The sequence below is a fragment of the Aulonocara sp. 'chitande type north' Nkhata Bay genome, linkage group LG3 (assembly GCF_057382095.1).
Source record: "Aulonocara sp. 'chitande type north' Nkhata Bay isolate Kocher_YH1m ecotype deep benthic linkage group LG3, A_spYH_male_GT1.1, whole genome shotgun sequence".
NCBI classification, from domain to species: Eukaryota; Metazoa; Chordata; class Actinopteri; order Cichliformes; family Cichlidae; genus Aulonocara; species Aulonocara sp. 'chitande type north' Nkhata Bay.
Window position 1 is genome coordinate 20,920,210 of NC_141346.1, and position 22,297 is coordinate 20,942,506.

Genomic DNA, 22,297 nt, shown 5'->3' on the forward strand with positions numbered 1-22,297 from the left:
TCTGACCTGTTCAGGTTATTATAGCTTCTTTTCCACTAGTACCTACTCATCCTCACTCAACTCTTCTCTACTCAGCTGCCATCATTTTCCATTACAACTGAGTATCACCTAATGTGTGTGATATCGATACAGCAACAAGGCTATGATGACATTTGTATGCAACACAGACACAATACTAAAAAATGGGTGATCATATACCTGCTGCTCGGTCAATGGATTCTTGCAGACTCAGGTGGCATGCAGTCTGTTGACCTCACAGACTGCATGTGACTCAGGTCACTTGGAACCCCAGCCAAGCAGGTACTAAAAAAACCACAGGGTACCAGAAACTAAAACCCTAAAATTCGAGTTGAGCAAGTCGAGCAGAACTGAGTAGGTGCTAGTGGAATAGGGCAATTATTGGTTAAAAAAAGGAGTGAAGCTGCTCACCTGTGACAGTGATCCAGCTGGATGGAGACTCTCCATGACCGCTGATGTCACACTTGTAGAGGCCTTCATCAGACCTGGAAACATGCTGGATGGTCATGTGACCTGTAGGCTGCTTCCTGATGAGGGAGCCATCTTTATAGAAAGCAGCTGGGAGGTTGGAGGGAGTGGTCTTTGTTTTACAGAGCAGAGTGACGTCATCTCCCTCCATCACAGGGAGGACAGGACTCTGCAGGATCACTGATCCACCTCAACACAGAGACAAACTACAGCATTTCATCCATTTACACACAGCTTCATCAACACTAACTCCACACACTCAGCTTACCAGTGACTGTCAGGTTAACCATGTTACTGATGGGACCCTCTCTGGACTCACACCAGTAAACGCCAGTGTGCCATGGAAAGATATAGCTGATTTTGCAGGAATTCCCAGTAGATTTCCCCCATTTAACTCCACATTGGGTCCTGGTTTCTTTGCTTGTGTTTCTCCTCAGAGTCCATACAGCAGAGCTGTCATCTTCTTCACAGCTCAGAGACACAAAGTCTCCTTCAAAGATTTGAGAGCTGCTGGGATTCACAGTCAGACGAGCTGTGAGGGCTTAAATAAAATATTTAGTCATATTCTTTTCCTCTACTTGTTAATGAAAACTAGACCAGCAAGATGTCTGTAAGAACTGCATGATCATCTACAAATGAAATGCTTTCTACATCCTCCTTAGTCATCACTCCTTAAGAAAGAAGTTACTTATAATTATTACTTACAGTCTTCAGGATTTCAAAAATATAACATTTGATAAAAGATGCTGACTGACCTTGGTTTGCTGTGCAGCCCAGCAGTGAGAGCAAAACTAAAAGAGAAATGAACTTTAATAACTGTGATCATCTCTCAGAATTCAGACACCAACACAGATCCAGCAGGTCGGACTCACCCAGCAGCATCTGTACAGATGTTCCCTCCATCCTGCAGCTGGCTGAAATGAGATCAGCAGCAGTTTGACAGAAATTAAAATAGTCCTACTTCCTCTTTCTGTATGTGTCAGAGGGTCCGTGTGCTTTTCTCTGTAGTGGCTACCAGGCAACACTTTTTTTCTTAAAAGTGCTCATGCACATAAAGCATGGTGAATGGACTGGTTCTTATACAGCACTACTTTACCTGAGTCCTCAAAGTACTTTGCACAATTGTCTCATTCACCCAAGCACTTTTTTCTTAGTACTTCTGATCTAATGTTCACACTCCTCTGGATGTATCATTGTAACACAAATATTAAATTACATCATTTAACAGCTTCATTAAACTTTTGTTCTGTCAGTTTTATATCTTTTGTATTATTTTCTTAAATTAGTTTTTTGATTTTTTTTAAAGTAATTCTGAAACGTGAGCTAAAGTTAAACTGAAACTGGACTTAGGAGAGTGAAGTGAAGCTAAATAACTCTGACTGCACTGTCATTGGGTTTTTGCCTCTGCTGGAAGCGACATCATATCCAGAGAAACAGGATTCCTCTTTATAATTTGATCTGTGTGTGAATTCCTTCAAGATCCCAACAGCAAGAAAAAACAATTTTATATATATTTATATGAGTGGGAATGGTTCCTTGCCCTGGGGTGTCCCAAGCTGGTGGTATAAACTATTCAGGAGTCTCCTGCATCATCCACTAGGACTTTCTACTCATGCTGTTGGAGACTGTTTGCCTCACAGCCGTTTCACACCTGCAAGTCCAGGAGAACACACAGAAGTTGGAGAGGTCAACAAAGGGAATGTTTTTGTACTGTTTTATCTTTGGTGTTGTTGCTGCTATTTTTCTTGTCAAACCCCAAACTCAGGGTGCAGGGGACTGAACCACTCTGACAGCTCTGGGGAGAAGTTTACGAGACAGCTGAACTGTGAGTCTTGTGCTGAATTTCTTTATGCTTTTGTGTTGAATGACAGACAAGCATCAAGCTGCAGAGGCTAAAGACATTTTAAAGTGGTACTCAAGAGAATCAGACAGTCGACAATTTGTGGCAGCATCTGTTCCAGGCTTTCTGGAAGACTATTAACCAATGTCCAAAGAAGTTTTCTTTGAACATTGGCTACTTTTTCACTCTTTGTAGCTGACTATTTTCAGAGGAACATTTGTTGTTTGTTAAACCACTGACCTATGAATCATTCAAGCAATAAAAGGCACATAACTCCCCAGAAAAAAAACAAAAAACAGGAGACCTGAACTTCCTTGGCCTTCTGTCAATTTTTGTCCATGCACAGGCATGACAGCACACCCAGCATGGGCATATTACTGGTGTCTATTGGGAGCAGGCAGGAGTAAAGCAGGAGAGCTTTACAGAACTGTAGTTATGCAAGTGACCACATGGAGACACTATTGTAGTATGTTTAAATGTAAAACCATGTTTGTAGCATTTAGTGTGAGAAAGAAGACAACAGCTTGCTTCAAAAGATGTTGTTGATTAGACTTTGTAGAAATTCTGTTTTTTACTCATAACCTACCTGATTACGATACAGCACAAACAATACTTTTTAAACTCTTCTTAATTGTGACTAAACTGTTTGTAATGCTTCACAGTTAATATGAGTGCAAAACATTTCTCAGCATAAACTGTATCAACTGACCAAAACATTCTTTCGGTAACTTTTGAGTGATGACCCACAAAGTTGACTTCATGTTTAATCTGATGCTGTCATGTGAAGACGACTCTGGGCGGTCGTCAATGCTGACACATGTTAGAAAGAAATCTGGATCTCTTGCATTGAACTAATGTATTAATTGGTAATTTGCAAAATATAAACTGTATTTAGATGGTGGCAAAAATATCAAATTAATATTTAGAAGTTGTGTTGAATTCTAGGAAAAAACAGCTTTAAAATGAAATGATATTAATGTGCAGATTTAGGTCCACTATATATTGCTTAAATTAAAAAAAATATATATACCAAAAATGTAATTAAAAGAAAAATGCTTGATTTGTAAAACTGGTTTTACTTACTTGAATGAATAGATTCTCAGTAAATATGAGATTTATCTGCTAAGAATGACTTAATGTCACTTAATAAATATGTTTCTATGTTCTTTGTTTGGATGGGTCTTATTAATTTGATATGATAGGATGTGTGGCCATAACTTTCCATTAAAAAAATTAAATAAAAATGTGCACATATTTGAATTTTAAAACTACATTTTGAAACACTTCATTGATAAGCTGTTAAAACCAGATTTACACACTAGTGCTGTGCCATACTTCAAATCCCGATATAGATTTGACACCAAGTAAATACGGGGCCAGTATTTCCAATACTGATAAAGATGCTTTTAACATATAGAGGCAGCTTATACAGCGGAAAGCAGTGTGTGATTCATGAGCTGTACTGAAATGTGAAAGTTGAGAAGCCACAGCAGGTGGACACAGAAGAGAGAAAGGAGGCTAAATTAGAGTACTCTCAAGGACTCGTTTAAATTCTGTGCGTCATCAAAATGAAAGTGAAAGTGTCCAAGAGACATTTTTGTCCCTGATGATAAGGAAAAATGTCTGGAACAGTGGGAGCCCTAATCGTATTATTTTACAGTATTGCAGAGGTATCGCAATCTGGTGAGTGTTTATTCTGTTACTACTTGACTTGGCACATATATTCCACCCATCATTTTCTTAACTGTGTGTCCAGCTCAGTGTGTCAGGAGGACTGATTCACTGTCAGAGGCGAGCTGCAGTCTGTGTTACTGTCAGTGCTGTGATAGAGTCAATGAAAATTGTGTTTGTTTTTCCTTTTAAGGGAATCAGAATATTGACGTGAGTTAAGTGTGTCAGCTATTTCTCTGTCAAACTCCTCTTCGGGTTGTAACACACAGGTTAAAGATGAAAGATGCTTTATTGTCATTTCCACATGTAAAATGTGTTGAGAAGAAAAACAGCCCTGTGTGCTGGTTGTATTTAGATGGTGGAAAGATAATGAAAGAGTGAAAGATAATAGATAAGATATCTATCAAGATAATAATACCAGTGAAATAAAACAGTAAGCAGATGAAAGAAATAAGATAATAAAACTAATCTAAAAAGTGGCAAATTTCACAGATTTTAAATAGCAATGGCATTTAGGGTAGTGTTTGCAATACAGTAATGTCTAGTTTGAAGGAAGGTTTTGTACTGTAGAGCTGATGAGTCTCACAGCACCCAGAAACAATCCATTATGCAATGCAGCCTGTGCAAGTTTGCTGAGCGTGTACACTTCTCATTATGCTGAATGCTTGTAATCTGAAACGAGCAGCTTCTATGCTCTCTGGGGATTCTGTCATCAGGACATCTGTAAGAAATGTCCACTTGGAGCTGGTCTCATTCTCTCTGTGTCCCAGTGTCTTTGTGTGTCTCTGTTTGTAATAGAACTGCAAAGGTCTGTTCCACTGATAACAAATTCAGAAAGTCATTAAACCAGCTCTCTACATTGAAATCCTCTACATTACTTTCTCTCAGCTTGGCCGATGGTAATACCATCATCCTGGGTTTTGACCCCGTGTTTTGAATTTGTTTGCTCTTGTTCTTAGTTCACTGAGTGTTGGTTCCTTCCATGTCCAGTTTGTCTTAGTCTTGTTTCTGTGTGTCTTCTCCAGTATCTCCTTTGTTAGTTTTCTGTGCCTCACTGTGAAGTTTGTCTCTCAATGTTTCTTCGCCTGTTCTCCCAATCGTGTCTCGGTGTGATTTCTCTCACTCTCTCTGTCCCGTGCCCTCTCATCCTTGTCTCTGTCTTCTCCCTCTGTTCCCTGTATTTAGTCAGTCTGCGTCTCGATGTGAGTTTCTCTTGTTTCCCGTTTTATTCTGACAGTCTCTTGTCCTGTGTGCATCTTGTTCAGTTTTGCTTTCCCTGGCTCGTCAGTTAAATTATGTGCAGCCGTGTTTCCCAGGTGTTTCCTCTCTGCCCTGATTCCCTGTGGTGTATATATTGTCTGTGTCTCCTGTCCATTGTCATGGTCTCCCTTCCTCCCTGGCTGGTGTTAAACTTAACCTATACATAGGAGTTGTCAGGAGTCAATTAAAACAAACCACAGATTAAATTAACTTTACAGGATTAGGTGGTCAGAGAGGCTAACTGCTGTTATAAGGTCTTAGCAGCCTTCCTATATAAGCAATGTACAGCTCTACAGTTAATAATAGAAATTCAGTGTAAACTCTGAATTTCAATGGAAGTCATTAAAGGAAAGCTACAATAAGAGCAATGTGTTTGTGCCCTCTGTCACAATCCTGGGTCTTATGACCCAGTGTTTTGAGTTTTAGTTCATTTTGATGTTTATAGTATGTTTAAGCTCATTAGGCCTCCTATGTTCATTTGCTTATTAGTTCCCCCTTGTGTTTCCAACCCATGTTAAGTCTCCCCTGCTCTTCATGTGTTTCATGTCTGTGTCTTACGTTGTCAAGTTCTGGTTGTCATGTCTGCGTCTCATTATGTTTCCTATTTTATTTTGAAGAGATCTTGTGTTTTTATATTATGGATTATGTTTTGAGTCCTTTGTTGTACTGTTTCTTGTTTCCCTAGGTCTCAGTTATGGTTATCATAGGTTTAGTTCTTTGGCTCTGTAATATGGCTTCCCTGTGTTCCATGTTATGTCTACTGTGACGTTTTTGTACCATGTTTCAGGTTCTTATGTTCTGTCTCCCCAGTTGCTGTTAAGTTTACATGTCTAGAGTTCAGTCAGTGTGTTTCCTGTTTTACTTTGAAGGTCCGTGTCTCATGTCAGTGTTTCTGGTATACGGCAACTTTATCCTTTTAACAGCTACCCAAAGTTAAGGGACCGAGCTTAGATTATGGGATATTTAGATAGAGCGCTGTCACCGTTCTCCAGCTTCAAAATGTATTACCCTTTCACGACCTGAAGCTCAGTACTGCGCCACTACGACAGCCATATCTATCTGTTCTCTGATTGGATTGTAAAATTTGTGATTGACATGGCATTGACCAATTAGCTGAAAGGAAAAAAAATTGGATCAAAATTTGTACTTGGAAGCTGAAACTCACACAGCAGGTAAACATCTGGGTCTAAAGGTGGATTGTCCCTCTGGGGGCAAGGGTACCTGGTCCTGGGGTATAGAGGATGTTTGGGGAGTGTGTGCGTAGTGTCTATTTCTGTTTGTCTCCATGTTGGACGAGTGTGTGAGTATTTGTATATGTGTGCATGAGGGTGGGAATGCATCTTTGTGTCTGTGTGTGCCTGTTTGTCTGTGTTTATATGTCAGGTTGGGTCAGAGACTCCACCTCTCTGGGAACATCTCCCCTCACCTCACTCCCTGCAGGTGGCTGAGTGTTCCTCAGTGACGGCCCCAAACGTTAGTGAGTTGGTGGTTCTTGGTATCCGGGGCTGGGCGCTCATGTACCGGCACACTCCAAGTAGCTGTTTGGCGGGGCCTGGCGCCCGTGGCTGACTTGGGCCCATTCCAGGAGGTGGGGGACCCCTCAGACCTCGGGCTGCTGGGTCCTGGTCTGCTCTGACGCGGCTGGCTGCCGGCGGAGCCCACGGGCACATCATTGCAGTCCCCTGTGACTTCTGCACCATGGCTGCTGGGTTACCCTACTCCTGGGGCTGTCCTCAGGTCTTTCTGGGAGGAAAGGTTACCCCTCCAATGGTCCTCTTTGGGTTCTGATGCACTGGGGACCTCTGGATGTCTGGGACCTGGAACTCCCCCATGACTATGGGCTATTGCTCCCTATACCCTCTATCAGATCGTTACATGGAGAAACCTTTTGAATAGAAGTGCACTCACACACAAGGGTGTACACAACGGTGTACACATGGGTGATCACAGATACAAACTATATATTCCTTGGCTGCTACCTCAAAGCACATTGTGCGCTGTCGGTCTTGCATGCTGCAAAACAACTGTCAATATTTACTATTTACTGTTAATTATCTAGGTTGTTGCTGTGGTCCCCATATTGTGTTGCTCTTTGATGCTTGTTTTCATTTTCATTTTTTTCTTTCAACAGGTGATCCAGCGTTTTTACAGTATTACTTCTCATACTGTCCCTTGTCCGCTCTGTTTTTCTCTTCCTCCCTCCCTTTCTTTATTTCTTTTTCTCTTTCCTATCCTCCAGTCCCGTCTGTCTTGTCTGTAATTACTATACGGCAAAGCTGTATTGGCCTTCAGACAATAATTCTGATCACTAAAGTACCAAACGGGCCAAAATAGGACCAAAAAAAAAACAAAACAACTCACACACATCCAGGAAACTTGAGCACAGTTTTGCACATAGTTTTTTGCTTTGTATCTGTAACCAGACCTAAACAAAAACTATTTATAACTTGTATAAATATTTTTTTTGCAAACACACAAATTCTCATTTATAGATGCACAAAGATAAAAGTTTTCAGATATTTTGGTTTACAAGGTTACAAAACTCAGTTCACAACTACACATTCTGATTTACAAATACAAAATATTTATGACCACAATTTGAGCCCATAGTGGAACGGTCTTCCGGGTGGTGATTCCTCCGTGTTGTGTGTGTGTGCATGTTTGCAATGATCACATCATTGCAAACATAAGAAAAAGTCCAGCAAGCTCATCGAGTTGCAAGCTCATCCTGCTGCAGAGCTCTCGACCTTGTAGAACTGCAGCGGCTTGTTCCAGTGATCAGTCCTTAATCCATCTGCATATCTTTGCATTACCTTTGATAATAAAACTAGGGTTATAATCATATGTGTATATTATTGCACAGGATTGTGTAAAAAACTATAACATTTGGAACAAAAGACAGTAACATGTCTCTATTAGTTACTTTCACAAGTCACTTCAAAATAGTAAAACTTTTCAAAAGATTCCCTTTTTTTAAGGCAACAACAACAAACAACAACAATAACAACAAAAACACAGGCGACCAAGAGAGAAAACGCTCACCTCAGGGATTACGTGTGATTGAATGTACTGGAAAAATCTCACTTTTGATCTATGCTAACGCAACAGTACATCAAACGTAATGCTTGAACAAAGTTGTAAGGAACATTGACTTATAAGTGACCTATGTTTGAATGTCTAATGAAGCAGTAATGTAACTCGCCCCCTTCCTGAAAAGAAAATGCACATTTGTCTTCCCCTTCATGTGTCTTTGACTCATTTTTACTTCTCCTTTCATATCATCAAAGCCGTGAATCCATCCTCTCTGTTAACTGTAACTTTCTCGTTCCTTCAGTCCACGTGAACCTCACAGCCACCACAGCAACCGTCGGGCAGAACGTCACTCTGCAGTGTCGAGCTCCAAACAAGAAGCTGATCACAGTAGTAGAATGGAGCAGAGCTGACCTGCAGGATGAGTATGTGTTTTTGATCCTGGATGGTCATTCCGATAGAGGCAAGCAGCATCCATACTTTATAGACAGGGTGGATCTGCAGGACAAACAGATGAAGGATGGAGACGTGTCTTTGATTCTGACCGATGTGAACATTAATGACACTGGAACATACGAGTGTCGCGTTGCGACAGGAACAAATCGCAAGAGGAGAGCTCATCTGGAGACCGATCCCATCAGTATCATCTACCTTCATGTTGATCCTCCAGGTGAGTGAGCAGAATTGAGTGTGTGTGTGATCAGAGGTGAAGCTGCTTCCTGGTTGTTGATGTTTGTTTCTAAAGATGTTGTTGATGAGACTTTGTAGAAAGCAGCTGGTCTGAGTGATGTGATCAGAGTGCAGTAGATAATGTCTGACAGCAGTTTGAAGAGGAAATGGATTCTGTTCTGTTCTTCACTCATCACCTACCTGACAGCTGACACCTCACACCTGTTTCTCACCTGCAGGCCCGCCAGGAGGAGACACAGAGGATGGATGGATTGTCATTGTCAGTTTTGTTATAGTTTTTGGTGTTGCTGCTGTTATTACACTTGGGGTTGGGTTTTTTTTTTTTTTCAAAACAAAATGCGAAAAGTAGAGGCAGGGGGCTTGGAGAAACCTCACTGTGATAGCCCTGAGATGATTATTTAAGAGATACCTAAAATCTCTTCACAGCTGAACTGTAAGTGTGTTGTTATAATCCTTCATGTTACTGTGTCGAATAACAGACCAAGCTGCAAATGTTAAAGAACATTCTCCAAGTGGCACTCTCAATACTCAGAAGCTGATAGTTTTTATTTTCTTTTTTAAAATCTGTTAAACTCGAAGGCCAATGGTACAGCTAAATACATCTGATGTCTTTATAAATTTAATTTCAGAGAAAATGTTACAGATGTGATAAGAGGTGTTATAAAGTTTGATTATCACAGGGAGGTTTCACAGATAGTAGTTGAATGGGACTTTTGTTTTGATTGGCTTCAAATAATTTCCCCTAGGGGTCAATAAAGTATTCTGATTCTGATTTTAGTGTGAATTCTGGCTTTTTACTTAAAAATATATCTTTCAACAGCTACTGAAAACTGTTGAGTAACTTTCCTGTAATTGTTAAGACACAGAGAATGCCGTTCAGGTAATAACATCATTTTTCACGGCTAACATTAACTGATCTTTAACAAGAATAACTTGCAAAGCAAATTCACCTTGCTTTGCAGATAACTCCTGTACTCGGAGGGGAATATCACTGGCATACAACAAAACACTGGAGTGTGTCATACAACGTATTACCTAAATTGTTTAAACATATTGCAAACAGCGTAAGAGAAAGAGCATCACCTTGATTGACAACAAAGGAAGTCTCAAAAAGTTTATTTTCTTCATCTCGACGTAGCGTTTTCAGTGAGAGAAACACAAAGTGAACCTGTTTGTGTGTAAATTTATTTCAGATTGCTATAACACTGCACACATCTTCAGTCTTGGAGAAGTCTTGCAGACTGAATACGTCACTTGGATGAGTGACAAAACGTCTCTGCCACCTAAAACGCTACGTCCAGATGAACAGAATTAACTTTTTGGGATTTCCCTACCTGGATGATTCCGCATGCAGACAAAGAAAGTATTAAATGAGCCAGCTTGTATATTACTGATATGCAAACCAGCAACATGATGACAGTTAAAAGAATTTAGTGCTTCAGGCTCCATATTAATGTTCTGTGTTCATATAATCTTACAATACAAGACATACTCAACTGTACAACCTATCGTTTGCATGCAACATTCTGACTGTACTCTGTGACCTTGGCAGAAAGATAACTATGCCTGTTATCCTTCTTTGTCAAATGCCATGCATACTGCTGCCATACTCTGTACTGCTGGTTGCTCCTTTTTTCAATGGCAAATTAAAACCTCACAAAGAGAACGTTTTGTGTGTAATTGAATTTATTTAGATAACACTGCATGTAAGAGAAATAAAATGGGTATTTTTGCATTGTATTGTACAGCAGGAAGTTTTCTGTAGGTCACTGCTAAAACATGACTATATTGTTGATATAGTAATGAAGAAAAAGTCAACGTCATTAGGGCAAAAGCACTGAATCACAGACAATTTTTTAATTCTTGTATCAAAGACACTGCCAGTAAACATTTCCATGTCTGTGATTGGTCAGATGCTGCCAGCACCACCTCTTTCATGTGACCACGCTCATTCAGTAAGCTGCAGGAATGTCTTAACCTCCTAAGACCCGAACTCTTCCACAGCATTTTTAATTTCTCTTTGATATTTGGGCTGATTGGGACCTGATGAATGTAAAAACAAAGAATTACTAGATTTTTTTAAACCTAATCTTTGTTTCTAAGAAACATGAGAGCCACATATGAGGATATTCATTTAACATTTCGATAGAACAGTAGCAGTATAATGTCCTTGTAAGTGGATATCAGGCCCTTGCAGAGCAAAATTGAGTATTTTGGTGTAAATAACCCAAAATGTGATGTCCACATATGTGGACGCAGGGTCCTAGGAGGTTAAAGACATAAAGACCTGGATGGCCTCAAATTTTCTGCTTCTAATCTCAGATAAACTGAAATTATTGCCCCAGATTGAAAATCTATGTAATCAGATTTTCAATCTGGATGGCATTACCTTGGCCTCCAGTCACACTGTGAGGAACCTTGGTGTCATTTTTGACCAGGATATGTCCTTCAATGGACATATTAAACAAATATGTAGGACTGTTTTCTTCCATTTGCGCAATATAATTAGAGTCATCCTGAAAAAATACTTGGTTTATTTATTACTTTTAAGATCAACTAGTGTAAATCACTATTATTTGGCTATCCTGGCATGTACTTCATCCCTTACATGCTCACTAGCAACTTCTTGTCTTTAAATATATTATCTCCCCCTGCTAGTACTGAAATTTCTGTATGTAGTACTGAAACATGTCTAATATACACTTTGCTATGATATTGGGTTCCTATGATAATTAACAATCGAAAGGGAGACCGTTTGGATTTGGGAGACAGGCATCCACTGTTAAGATTAGGCTTAAAACTTTCCTTTTTGATAACGTGTGTAGTTAGGATTCCTCCCTTAGTTACACTGCACTAGGCCCAGGGTGCTGGGGGATTCCCATAATGCACTGAGCATTTCTTCATCACTCAGCCCCTTTCATTCACTATGTGTTTTCACATCACTTTTGCAAGTGCTTGCTGATAGGGGCTTCATCTAATTGTTGGGGTTTTCTCTTTAATATTGTCAGGTCCTTAAGGTACAGTATTCAATATAATTATGAAGGTACATGGGGTTCACGCTGATTGTGTGCTGCTGTTTGTTATTATATCTATATGCATAAGTATGTAGATGTGTTTATGACATAGATACAACAACTCGAGTTGCTTTTCTGCTTTTTAGAAAATGTTCTTTAACGTTATGTTTACGCCAGGCTTTCACTGCTTTATACAAACCCCCACAGTGACGTATACTGATTCCAACACAATATTTTTGTCAAAGTAACAAGATACCACACATATAACACAAATATGATAATGTGCAAATACACTGTGTACTCAAATGCATCATATGATATTCAAATAATGGATAAACTGACTATAGAAAGCTTTTCAAGCTTTTCCCCTTCCTCCTCTTTCATCCTGATCCAACTGTTCAGCATCACTGCAGACACCACACCAAACCATCAGTTAGTCTCTTGATCCACTCTCCGCTCACTAATGAACAAGACCCTGAGATACTCTCAAACCCACTCTACTCCAGAGTTCCCTTTTAAATCTGTAATATGAATATCCTTGTAGTTTTCCTCTGTTCAGATTATTCTAAAAGAAGCATCTCAGAGCTGATTTACATTTTAAGGGCTCAAGTGATGACAATAGCCAACCAAGTGAAGGATGCTTGGCCGCAGAGTAAAATCCAAAAATTAAAATAGTTATCTTTAAGCTAGCAGCTGTTACACACAAAAGCTGGTAGCGTAAGAAATACAGTCATCCAGACCAGGAACAGGCAAAAGGCAAAGAAGGAAGAAACAGAAGAAGACCCTTTATGAAGATAACAAAAACGACTGAAAAAAGAACAAAAACAAAAAAGCGTGGAGTGACGTAAAAACTGAGGTTGAAACCTAAGTTACAAATGAAAATCCTACAATTTTCTAACTAAATATCTCATGTTTAATACCAGTAATAACTAAAGCCTTTCATCTGTTAATGATAACCATTTTTTGCTATGTGTTTTTCATTTGCATTACGATGTAAATACTTAGTGGAAACATGATTTCTGAAGTCATGCAGGATTCTTGTTGTTCTATCAAATTAAATAAACAATGAAAATTCATATTCAATTCAACATGCGCTGAATGCGATGTTGCCTTCTACAAACTCTGTGTCTGTGAATTTCCTAAAGTTGCTCGTAATACTATCCTCGAATGCTAACATTAACATGTAATGTGTGTTTTTGCAATGGGAACAAACTCCAATCGAAACAGAGTTTGATGGGTTTTGACTTATTTCATGGTGATGTTTCATTGTAGTTCTTTCTACCATAGTTTTACTGGAGAAACCTTCAGGTATTGATGATTGCAGAATTGAAAGTGACCCTGTTTCAGATGAATAGATTTAAGAGATTTCTTGCATATATTTTCCAAAGGTAAAAGTTTAGATTCATTTTCCATTTAGACTGTATTTATTACCAACAAATGGATTACTGGAATAATAATCCACTGTTTTTGTTGGTGGGGGGTTAACCCATTTTTCTGGTAACACCTAAATAAACTTTAGTCTCCGTGGAGCCTTTGTAGGTACAATAAGCTCTGCCTGGATGTGCTGGTTGTAGGGCCAAGGACAGCCCAGCTGTTTCTTGATAGTGCAGAGATATTTGTTTCTTATCTGGAAAGTTGACGTAGGACAGAGTTTATGAAATATCTGAGAGTATGAGAGTAGGCCTGTCGCAGTCTGTCTGATCACATGTTCTGTTTCTTTCTGTATTTTTTCTAAAATCAACATTTTTTTGTACTTTTTTCACTTTTTGCTTTTCACTGCTTTAAATTAGAAACAGTGATTTCAGATGTGTCATTGTTATTGATTTTTTTTTCTTCACACAGTTCATTGTTCCTCTGTGGTGCTGACCCACACAGTGCTGAATCAGTAGCGAGCACTTCACATCGGGTAGCTCCACTGTGGACTCCACCTCTTCTCTCCTCTGGGGTGTGGACCGCCTGAAGGATGCAAATAAAGAGAGAGAGACAGAGAGAGCAGCAGTTTGTCTCATACAGAGACACCAACAGATGAATCTGCCCATCTGCTACCTCCTCCTTCCTCCTCATCCTCCATCAGAGCTGCAGAAGGTAAGAGAAGCTGGACACGCTGCACACCTCTACTCTCATTTTAGCTTTTGGACCAAACAGCAGCACCGCTCAGTGGATACATCCACAATTCAGAGCTCTGAGAGACAAAGGAAGACTAATAAACACATAACACGAAGGATGATAAATAATTATAAATAGGCTGATTTCCACATGGGGATCTGTAGCACTGTATTTCAGTTATGATATTCATTAGTGTGCGTATTTTAAAAAAAGGACATATTTCTGCTTGTCTTTATTCTCTGAGGGTGAAGGTTTCAAACCTTGGTGTTGGATTATAAAAATAAACTTCTAGTTTGGAGATTAAATCTGTCAAATGTCTATGTGAAGAATCAGATTTGACAGATGAGTACAGGAGCAGCAAGATGTTCGAACAACAACTTAAATCCATTTCTGTTTGTTTAACAGCCTCAGTATTAACACACAAACTCTGTGTCTGTCGCTATTTTCCCCCACGTTACCTACAGTAAACAACAATGATCACCTGGGATGTTGTACCAAAGGCAGTTCATGACTTACGAGAGCTAAAGCACAATGGCAAAGATGTAATCTTGTACTAAATTACAGATTAGAGATTAAAAGGTGTGATGAAATCACTGCCTACTGACCAATCAGTTCTCTGGAATATTATGTTTTTATTCCTGGAAGAGGTTCAGGCATTAGAGACATTTCCATGTCTGTGATTGGTCACATGCTGCCAGCACCACCACTTTCATCCTGGACTAACTTGTGAAATAACCATATTTTTGTGAACACTTAACTTGATTTCCAGTGAAGCTCTCTGTAAATGTCAAAATCAGAGCATTTTCAGTCCCAACTCTGCACAGCTCCTGGTCATATCTGTCACATACAGGTTCTGCATGGAGCTGTAAGGCTGTAAGGCTGTTGATGTCACAGTAGCAGCTCCCTGAAAAAGATGCTAAGCACCAAAGGTAAAAGTGGTCATCAAGATGAAAAAGTCCTCTAGTAGCCTGTATGAGTCTGAAGGCAGCCCACAGTTACCCACAGACTAAGCAGAGTGCAGCACCAGTGGTTGCTAAAAAACAGAAGTTTGAGTTTGTCGAGGTCATGGAGCAAGACTTTTAGAGGGAGTGAGTTGGTGTACAAGATTTTCACAATGTATTTTTCACTAATTTTCTGTCCATTCAGAAATGTCGCAACTGTGTGGCTTTCAGGTCTCTGTCAGCTGATTGGCCTCCTTTAAGATGCTCCACCTCCTGTTTGTCCTGTCTGTTCTGATTGGAGTGTCAGGTAAACACACACCTGGAAGCCATTTTAAGTGTTTCCTCCCATCACTTTAGTGCAGGGGTATCCAATTCCACTCCTCGGGGGCCGGTGTCCTGCTTGTTTTAGCAGGACACCGGCCTTCCTCAACATATCTTGAAGTTCTCCAGAGGCCTGGTAATGAACTAATCAGGTGTGTTGACCCAGGGTGATATCTAAAACCTGCAGGTCACTGGCCCTTGAGGCCTGGAGTTGGACACCCCTACTTTAGTGGAAGCAACATAAACATAGCACAAACACCCTGAGCAAAAAAGAGCAGAAAGATTTAAAGTGTTAAAGGGAATGACGCTTTAATAACCTAACAAATATTGTGCATCTTTGTTTTTAAGGTTTGCTAACTTATAGTATAAACTGTAAATTCATGATGTTGATTCTTTAGTAACAAACACTGTTTTATCCACTCATGATGTTACTGTTTGAACCTGCTGCACTCCCTGTTTGTCCAAACAACTAAGACTAAAGCTCACAGCACTCATGTGCCTCCATATCTTCAGGAGCTTGGCAGATAATCACTGGTTCTTCAGTGTTGGACATCAGCTCATGTCCAATCACTTATTATGGACAGAAGTACGAGCAAATCTATGTGAGTATCCTGATGTTTTTATGTTTTAAACAATTCTGTCATCCCCACCTGTGCTGATGAGTATCGCCTCGATATACCTCCTGAGATTTTCTAGCAGGAGGACATTTTTGTTCAAGAATTCTTTTATGAATGAGAAAATAATGAAACAAAAACTTCTCACAGAAAAAGGAGCTCAAATGTGAAGAAAAAATTAAACCTCATGAAGGAGACCTAAACTCTTGACTCTTTCTTATCTCATTGAGGCGGCCGTTTTGATGTGATGCCTGTGAGAGAAACCCCATGCATCGTTCGTGTAGATGATTATTAATGGGTTAAATATGTATTTTATGCTTGTCTTTCTATATTTTATGCGGCCAAACGGAAGAAGACAGTCTATATTCTTAGCAGCATGCACAGCGTGGTTCAGACTGATAACACCACCAAAAGGAAGCCAAACACTGTCACCCTTTACAACAAAACAAAGTGTGGCGTGGATGTGATGGACCAGATGGTTCGGGAGTACACTGTCCGCAAAGGAACACGGCGCTGGCCAGTCGCCGTGTTTTATAACATGATTGACATGGCAGCACTGAATGCACATGTGCTGTATCAAGCATGCACCGGGACGAAGGAAAGACGGGTGGACTTCCTGGTGGCGCTTGCAACAGAGTTGGCTCACTCTCATGTAGCTGCGAAGAAGGCAAGAAAAGATCAGTTGCTTCGGGCAGAACCCTCCACACCTAGCCCTGGAAAAAGAGCCACGTGTCAGGTCAAACACAAATGCAAGAAAAATCAGGCCACTGTGCGATGTGTTCACTGCAAAAGATACACATGTGGTAAATGCAGACTACAGGTACCATGGCAGTGCCAGGATTGTGAGTGATTGCTGACAATGTTGAATTATTTGTAAATATGTGTACAAATGGTTGGTTTTTTGTACTGTTTTTATCAATAAATGTCAGCAACAAAGGACATACACCCATGTGTGTTGATTTCTCCCCAAGATGGCAAACTGAAACACTCCACTCCCCCACCCCCACTCCCCTCCCTCCAGAATTCCTACTTAACAGCCTAATATACATATGAATGACTAGCCAATTTAGCTTCCACTTCCACCATTTGACTGCTCTCCGGGTTTTATAGGTAGGAATCCCTAAAATGATGGCTCGCGGGGGTTTAAGTGTTAAATATGTATTTTATGCTTGTCTTTCTATATTTTATTTCTTTCTATCTTAATATTAAGCAGCCAATTTGGCTTTCAATTAAATATATAAAAAATGTTTTCATCTTTGTAACAGTGGAATCAATATATTAAGATTGATCCTCTGGGTCTGACTGGATCTATGGTACAGCGAAGGCACATCAACATCCGTCCATCTATGCTGCAGTTTTTGCCGTTATCAGAGAGATAACCATGTTTGCTAGTATGGCAGGGTGTAGGTTGTAGCTGGGCTGGACCGGAGGGGTGGAGCAGTGGGTTCAGGGTGTGATTACTGGAGAGGCTGACCAGCACAGCAAGTCTTAAATAAATGGTAAATGGCCTGCATTTGTATAGCGCTTTTCTAATCCATAGGACCCCAAAGCGCTTTACACTACATTCAGTCATTCACCCATTCACACACACATTCACACACTGTCTTCATCATCTAATCATGCCTCCCCTAATTAAGTACGATGCCAGGACCTGACAAGAGCTGTGCGTCATGCTGAGCTAGAGGAGGCAACTAGTGGGTTTGTAGAAAAGACGTAGTATCACTGATTAGTTGTGTCTTTGACTTCTAACAGGTCGCCTTCATGAGTGAAAACATTGCATTCTGCTTCGACAACTTTTTTAACCCTGGAACTGGAGGTGACTGTCTTGTGGGGACTGCACCGGACTCAGACAGCATTGAGTTTTGGATAAATGAACCCAAGGCTGAAATCCAAAAGCTGATTTATGACAATGTAGCAACCATTCAGAACAGGATGGAATGCTATGTGTTGTTTATCATGGAGCTCAATGGGAAAATGTGAGTTGTTTTAGACTAAATTAACTGTGTAAGAACAAAAAATAAAATTTGACATGATTTTTTTTTATCATATTAAACATTGGTGAACACTTTCAGAATTCCTAATAGTGTCTGAATCTTCTCTGTTTACTTTACAGTATGGTTTGGTTCCAGTTAATTTTGGGACACAAACTGTTTTGATTGTGGAAATATTGGCATTTGGTTCAGTGGTGAGTCTCTGCATGTGACAGATAATAAATAATATGTTAAGATATTGACAAAAACAAAAAACAACAAGAACATCAACAGAAAAACCCCAAACACACACACATTCAAAAAAAATCTGTAGTAGACAGACAGTTTCCATATCAGTAAGGATCATTCAGACATGTTTATTTCACAAGTAGATTTTTATCCATTCTTCTGTCTGAAATCAGTTGTCTTTACTCTGTGATTGTAACATTGTTTGTGTTTATTGCTGTCTAGGCATTTGAGGCTCAGGTTGGTGGTATCACAACTGATATAATGGCTGTTTTGTTCGGTCCCAGCAATCGTCAGTATCAAAGATTCTTTGACATCAGTGGATGCAGATATGATGGTTGGTGAATCTCAGGCTTCAAAACTTGACCCATGTGTTCTGTATTTCAATGTTACCATGATGTTTCTGTCAGTTGTTATTAAACTAGTCAGCGATCTTTGAGTTTTTAAACTAAACTAAACCCTCATTTCAGGTGGTTTGCATGAATACGGTGCAGTGCTGAGCTCAGATCTGGAAACCTGCTCTAGTCTCACCTGTTCTGACACTGCTGCACTGCAGATTTCTGGCTGTGGCCCTCTGGACCGTTGTGAAGGCAACGGCATGTAAATATATCTGTATTTGTATTTCAAAGAAACGTCTGTGATCACTTTCTTACTGGTCCCCACAGAGGGATACTCCTGCCTGAGTCTGTGTTTGTGATTTGGTGCTATATAAAGAAAATTTAATTGTATTCAATTAATGAATATGTATAAAATGTCTCTTCCCCACTGGTTTGGCGTTCAGCAGCACCTCGTGATATTTTTTTCATTCTTGTTTGTTTCCTTTCTTTCTACCAGCTGCATGTTGTACTCCACATGCACTGTGACTGGCCCCACTGTCATTGACTTCCATGGCCAGGTTAACTCTGTTGAGGATTGGTGTTCATACTCTCTGGTCTTGACTCCATCAGTACCAGACTTCCATGTTCTGGGGAACTTCCGGGAACGTCGACGTAAAGACGTGACCTTTTTTCGACAGTGTGACACTGGTTCTGGACAGGCCCAGCATTAAAATTCATCTGGAACAAGGTGGGACAGTTCGGGTAAGCTACCTCCACCCACAGTTTAGTCAGTGCAGTCTAATGATAGTTGCTGCGAAATCAACCGGTTGTGTGTTTCAGATGTTTCACTTACTATTTTCTACACTTTGCTTGTTATCCAGCTGGACAACTCAATCCTGACCCTCAATAGTTTGCCTCAGCTGGTTCACAATGTGGAGCTCTCTAAAGACCGAACTGGAGTCACTGCCAAGGTGTCGCTCTCATACTCTACCATCTCTGTCTTCTTTGACGGCTACACTGCACAGATCCACTTAGAACATAGGTGTCAAACTCTGGCCCGTGGGCCAAATTTGGCCTGCAGCCTAATTACATTTGGCCCGCGAGGCCATACCAAATTACTATTAGAGCTGGCCTGCCGGTCTTATACAGTGCATGTACTGCTAATACTACAAATCCCAGAATGCTCTGTTGGCATTTTGGCGCGTCAGTCAGGACAGGACCCATTAACGCCCTCTCCTCTGTTGACTGTAGTCATAGCAACCGCGCGAATACTGCCGCGCTACCTCTCCCAAAATGGCGAAAAGAAAGAACGAAAACAGGAGCTTTCTGGACATGTGGGAGACAGAATATCTGTTTACCTATGTAAAAAACAGACCTGTTTGTCTTGTATGTGGAGCTCATGTGGCTTTAACCAAGGAGTACAACATTAGACCACACTATGAAACGAAACACCAAGAGAAGTACAAGGACCTGGACATGACTCAAAGGCGCCGGAAAGCAGAAGAGATGAAAAGAAGTTTTGTTTCACAACAGACTATGTTCAAAAAAAGCCATATCACAAAGTGAGGCTGCTGTAAAGGCTAGTTTTGTTGTGGCAGCAGAGATCGCAAAATCAGCCCGGCCCTTCAGTGAGGGAGAGTTTGTGAAAAGTTGTATGATGAAAGTTTGCGACGTTGTGTGCCCAGAGAAAAAGCAAGCATTTTCAAATGTTAGCCTGAGCAGAAACAGAGTAGCTGATCACACGTGAACTTGCCAACAATCTAAATAACCAGCTGATGGAGAAGGGAAACAGTTTCGTTGCATTCTCCCTCACTGTGGATGAGAGCAGAGACACCTCTGATACTGCCCAGCTTTCAGTCTTCATCCGTGGTGTGGACTCAACTCTGTGTTACGGAAGAACTTTTAGGATTAAAATCAATGCGTGGCACAACCACAGGGAAGGAAATATTTGAAGAGGTTTCCAAATGTCTAACTGAAATGAAGTTGCCATGGGAAAAACTTGTGGGGTTAACGACAGATGGTGCACCAGCGATGTGTGGTCAAAGGAGCGGACTGGTGGGCAGGGTACGGGAGAAGATGCGAGCGGAGAACTGTGCAGGTGAGCTGACTGTTTATCACTGCATCATACATCAAGAATCACTTTGTGGCAAAGCCCTAAAGATGGAACATGTTATGACCGCAGTAACACGAGTAATTAACTTTATAAGAGCCAAAGGTCTGAATCACCGCCAATTCAAATCTTTTCTTGAGGAGTGTGGTTCGGAATACGGAGACGTGCCGTATCACACGGAGGTGAGGTGGTTAAGCCGAGGGAAAGTACTGAACAGATGTTTCGAGCTACGCGAGGAAATATTTCAGTTTCTGGAAAGCAAAGGGCAAGACACAGCTGAGCTCAGGGAGCAAGAGTTTCTGTGTGAGCTGGCCTTTATGTGTGATATCACGAGCCATCTCGATGCGCTGAACCTGCAGCTTCAGGGACGGGGGCGTATCATCACAGATATGTACGCTGCAGTGAGGGCTTTTAAAATGAAATTGTGCCTGTGGCAGAATCAGATGCTACAAGGAAACCTGGGCCATTTTCCCTGCTGCCAAACGATGAACATGCAAATCTCTACTGCTGTGTTCCCATGTGTACAGTTTGCTGAAAAACTCTGTGTACTCAGTACTGAGTTTACCCGGTGGTTTGCCGACTTTGACGCCCAGAAATGTCGATTTGAACTGCTCAGTAATCCTTTTGCAGTTGACGTGGTAAAAGCACCAACAAACCTCCAAATGGAGCTGATTGAACTCCAGTGTAGTGACACGCTGAAATCAAAGTATGATGCTGTGGGCGCTTCACAATTTCCACATTTCATCCCTGACACAATGCCTGGGCTCCGCACCCACGCTGCTCAGATGCTCTCCATGTTCGGCAGCACTTACCTATGTGAGCAACTATTCTCCTCAATGAAGATGGCCAAAACATCTCACAGGAGACGTCTGACCGATGAACACCTTCACTCGATCCTGAGGATTTCCTCAGCTCAGAGCCTGAGCCCAGACATTGAGGAACTAGCATCCAAGAAGAGATGCCAGGTATCTGGCTTGGACGCATCAGAGTAGATCAGTGTGTAGCAAACTGAGCTATAATTACCATTTTCTTTGTGCAATTTGTCTTGCTACTCCCAGACATGGGCTTGAATGGTTTCACGTTTAATGATATTTTTATTGGTTTATTATTGTTATTTTATTTTTACATTTATTATTAGCCTGGGGAAAAAGTTTACTGCTAAAATTTAAATCAGAAGGCTGCAAATACAATTTTTATTTAAGAAATGCATTCCAGTGATATGTTATTTAATTGGAATTTTAATTTTGCATGTGTGCAATATTAAGTTATATATGTTTATATAAGTTATATATCGTTCAGTATTAAGCGTTGCTTATTCCATATTCAGTTTTTCAGCAAAACTTATTTGAGTCTGTAAGAAAAAGTTCCTTGTTATATCTGGAGGAAGATTTTTTTCAATAAATATTAATGTTAGCCCGCGACTTTGTTCCAGTTTTGAATTTTGGCCCACTTTATATTTGAGTTTGACACCCCTGTTTTATACAGTCGGTGGCAGTGTCCCAATTCAGGGTCTACACGCTTGAAGTACGCATTTTAAGTGCGGTTACGTCACCGCCACGCGACGACGGCTGTCCCAATTCGAAGTGTACTTCAAATGCATACTCCAAATGCGCTGTCGATTTCCCCAAATATCAAGCGTGGTCCGGTGCACGCTTCGTGGTCCCATATATCCCACAATTCA

General features: G+C 40.6%; 2 protein-coding genes and 2 pseudogenes across 3 annotated transcripts in view; 3 read left to right on the forward strand and 1 right to left on the reverse strand.

The window, feature by feature from the left end:
- Positions 1 to 814, reverse strand: part of LOC147334489 (uncharacterized) — a 1,492-nt gene extending 678 nt beyond the window's left edge. Inside the window, exons 1-2 of the mRNA XM_086287344.1 lie at positions 755 to 814; positions 430 to 675 (exon numbers count right to left, since the gene is read on the reverse strand). Of these exons, the coding sequence (XP_086143470.1) occupies positions 430 to 675; positions 755 to 776 (268 nt within the window). The 5' untranslated portion in view covers positions 777 to 814. The remainder of the gene's footprint in view (positions 1 to 429; positions 676 to 754) is intronic.
- A 3,056-nt stretch (positions 815 to 3,870) lies between these two features.
- Positions 3,871 to 10,623, forward strand: LOC147334490 (programmed cell death 1 ligand 1-like). Its single transcript, XM_086287345.1, has 3 exons — positions 3,871 to 4,009; positions 8,592 to 8,957; positions 9,196 to 10,623. The coding sequence occupies exons 1-3, from the start codon at positions 3,946 to 3,948 to the stop codon at positions 9,324 to 9,326; spliced, it is 561 nt and encodes a 186-aa protein (XP_086143471.1). The 5' UTR covers positions 3,871 to 3,945; the 3' UTR covers positions 9,327 to 10,623.
- A 7,111-nt stretch (positions 10,624 to 17,734) lies between these two features.
- On the forward strand, positions 17,735 to 18,793 carry LOC147334491 (uncharacterized; annotated as a pseudogene). Its single transcript, XR_015128585.1, has 4 exons — positions 17,735 to 17,953; positions 18,087 to 18,158; positions 18,415 to 18,526; positions 18,660 to 18,793. The product of XR_015128585.1 is annotated as an uncharacterized LOC147334491 (transcript).
- A 1,006-nt stretch (positions 18,794 to 19,799) lies between these two features.
- Positions 19,800 to 21,787, forward strand: LOC147334492 (general transcription factor II-I repeat domain-containing protein 2 pseudogene; annotated as a pseudogene).
- The last annotated feature ends 510 nt before the right edge of the window (positions 21,788 to 22,297 follow it).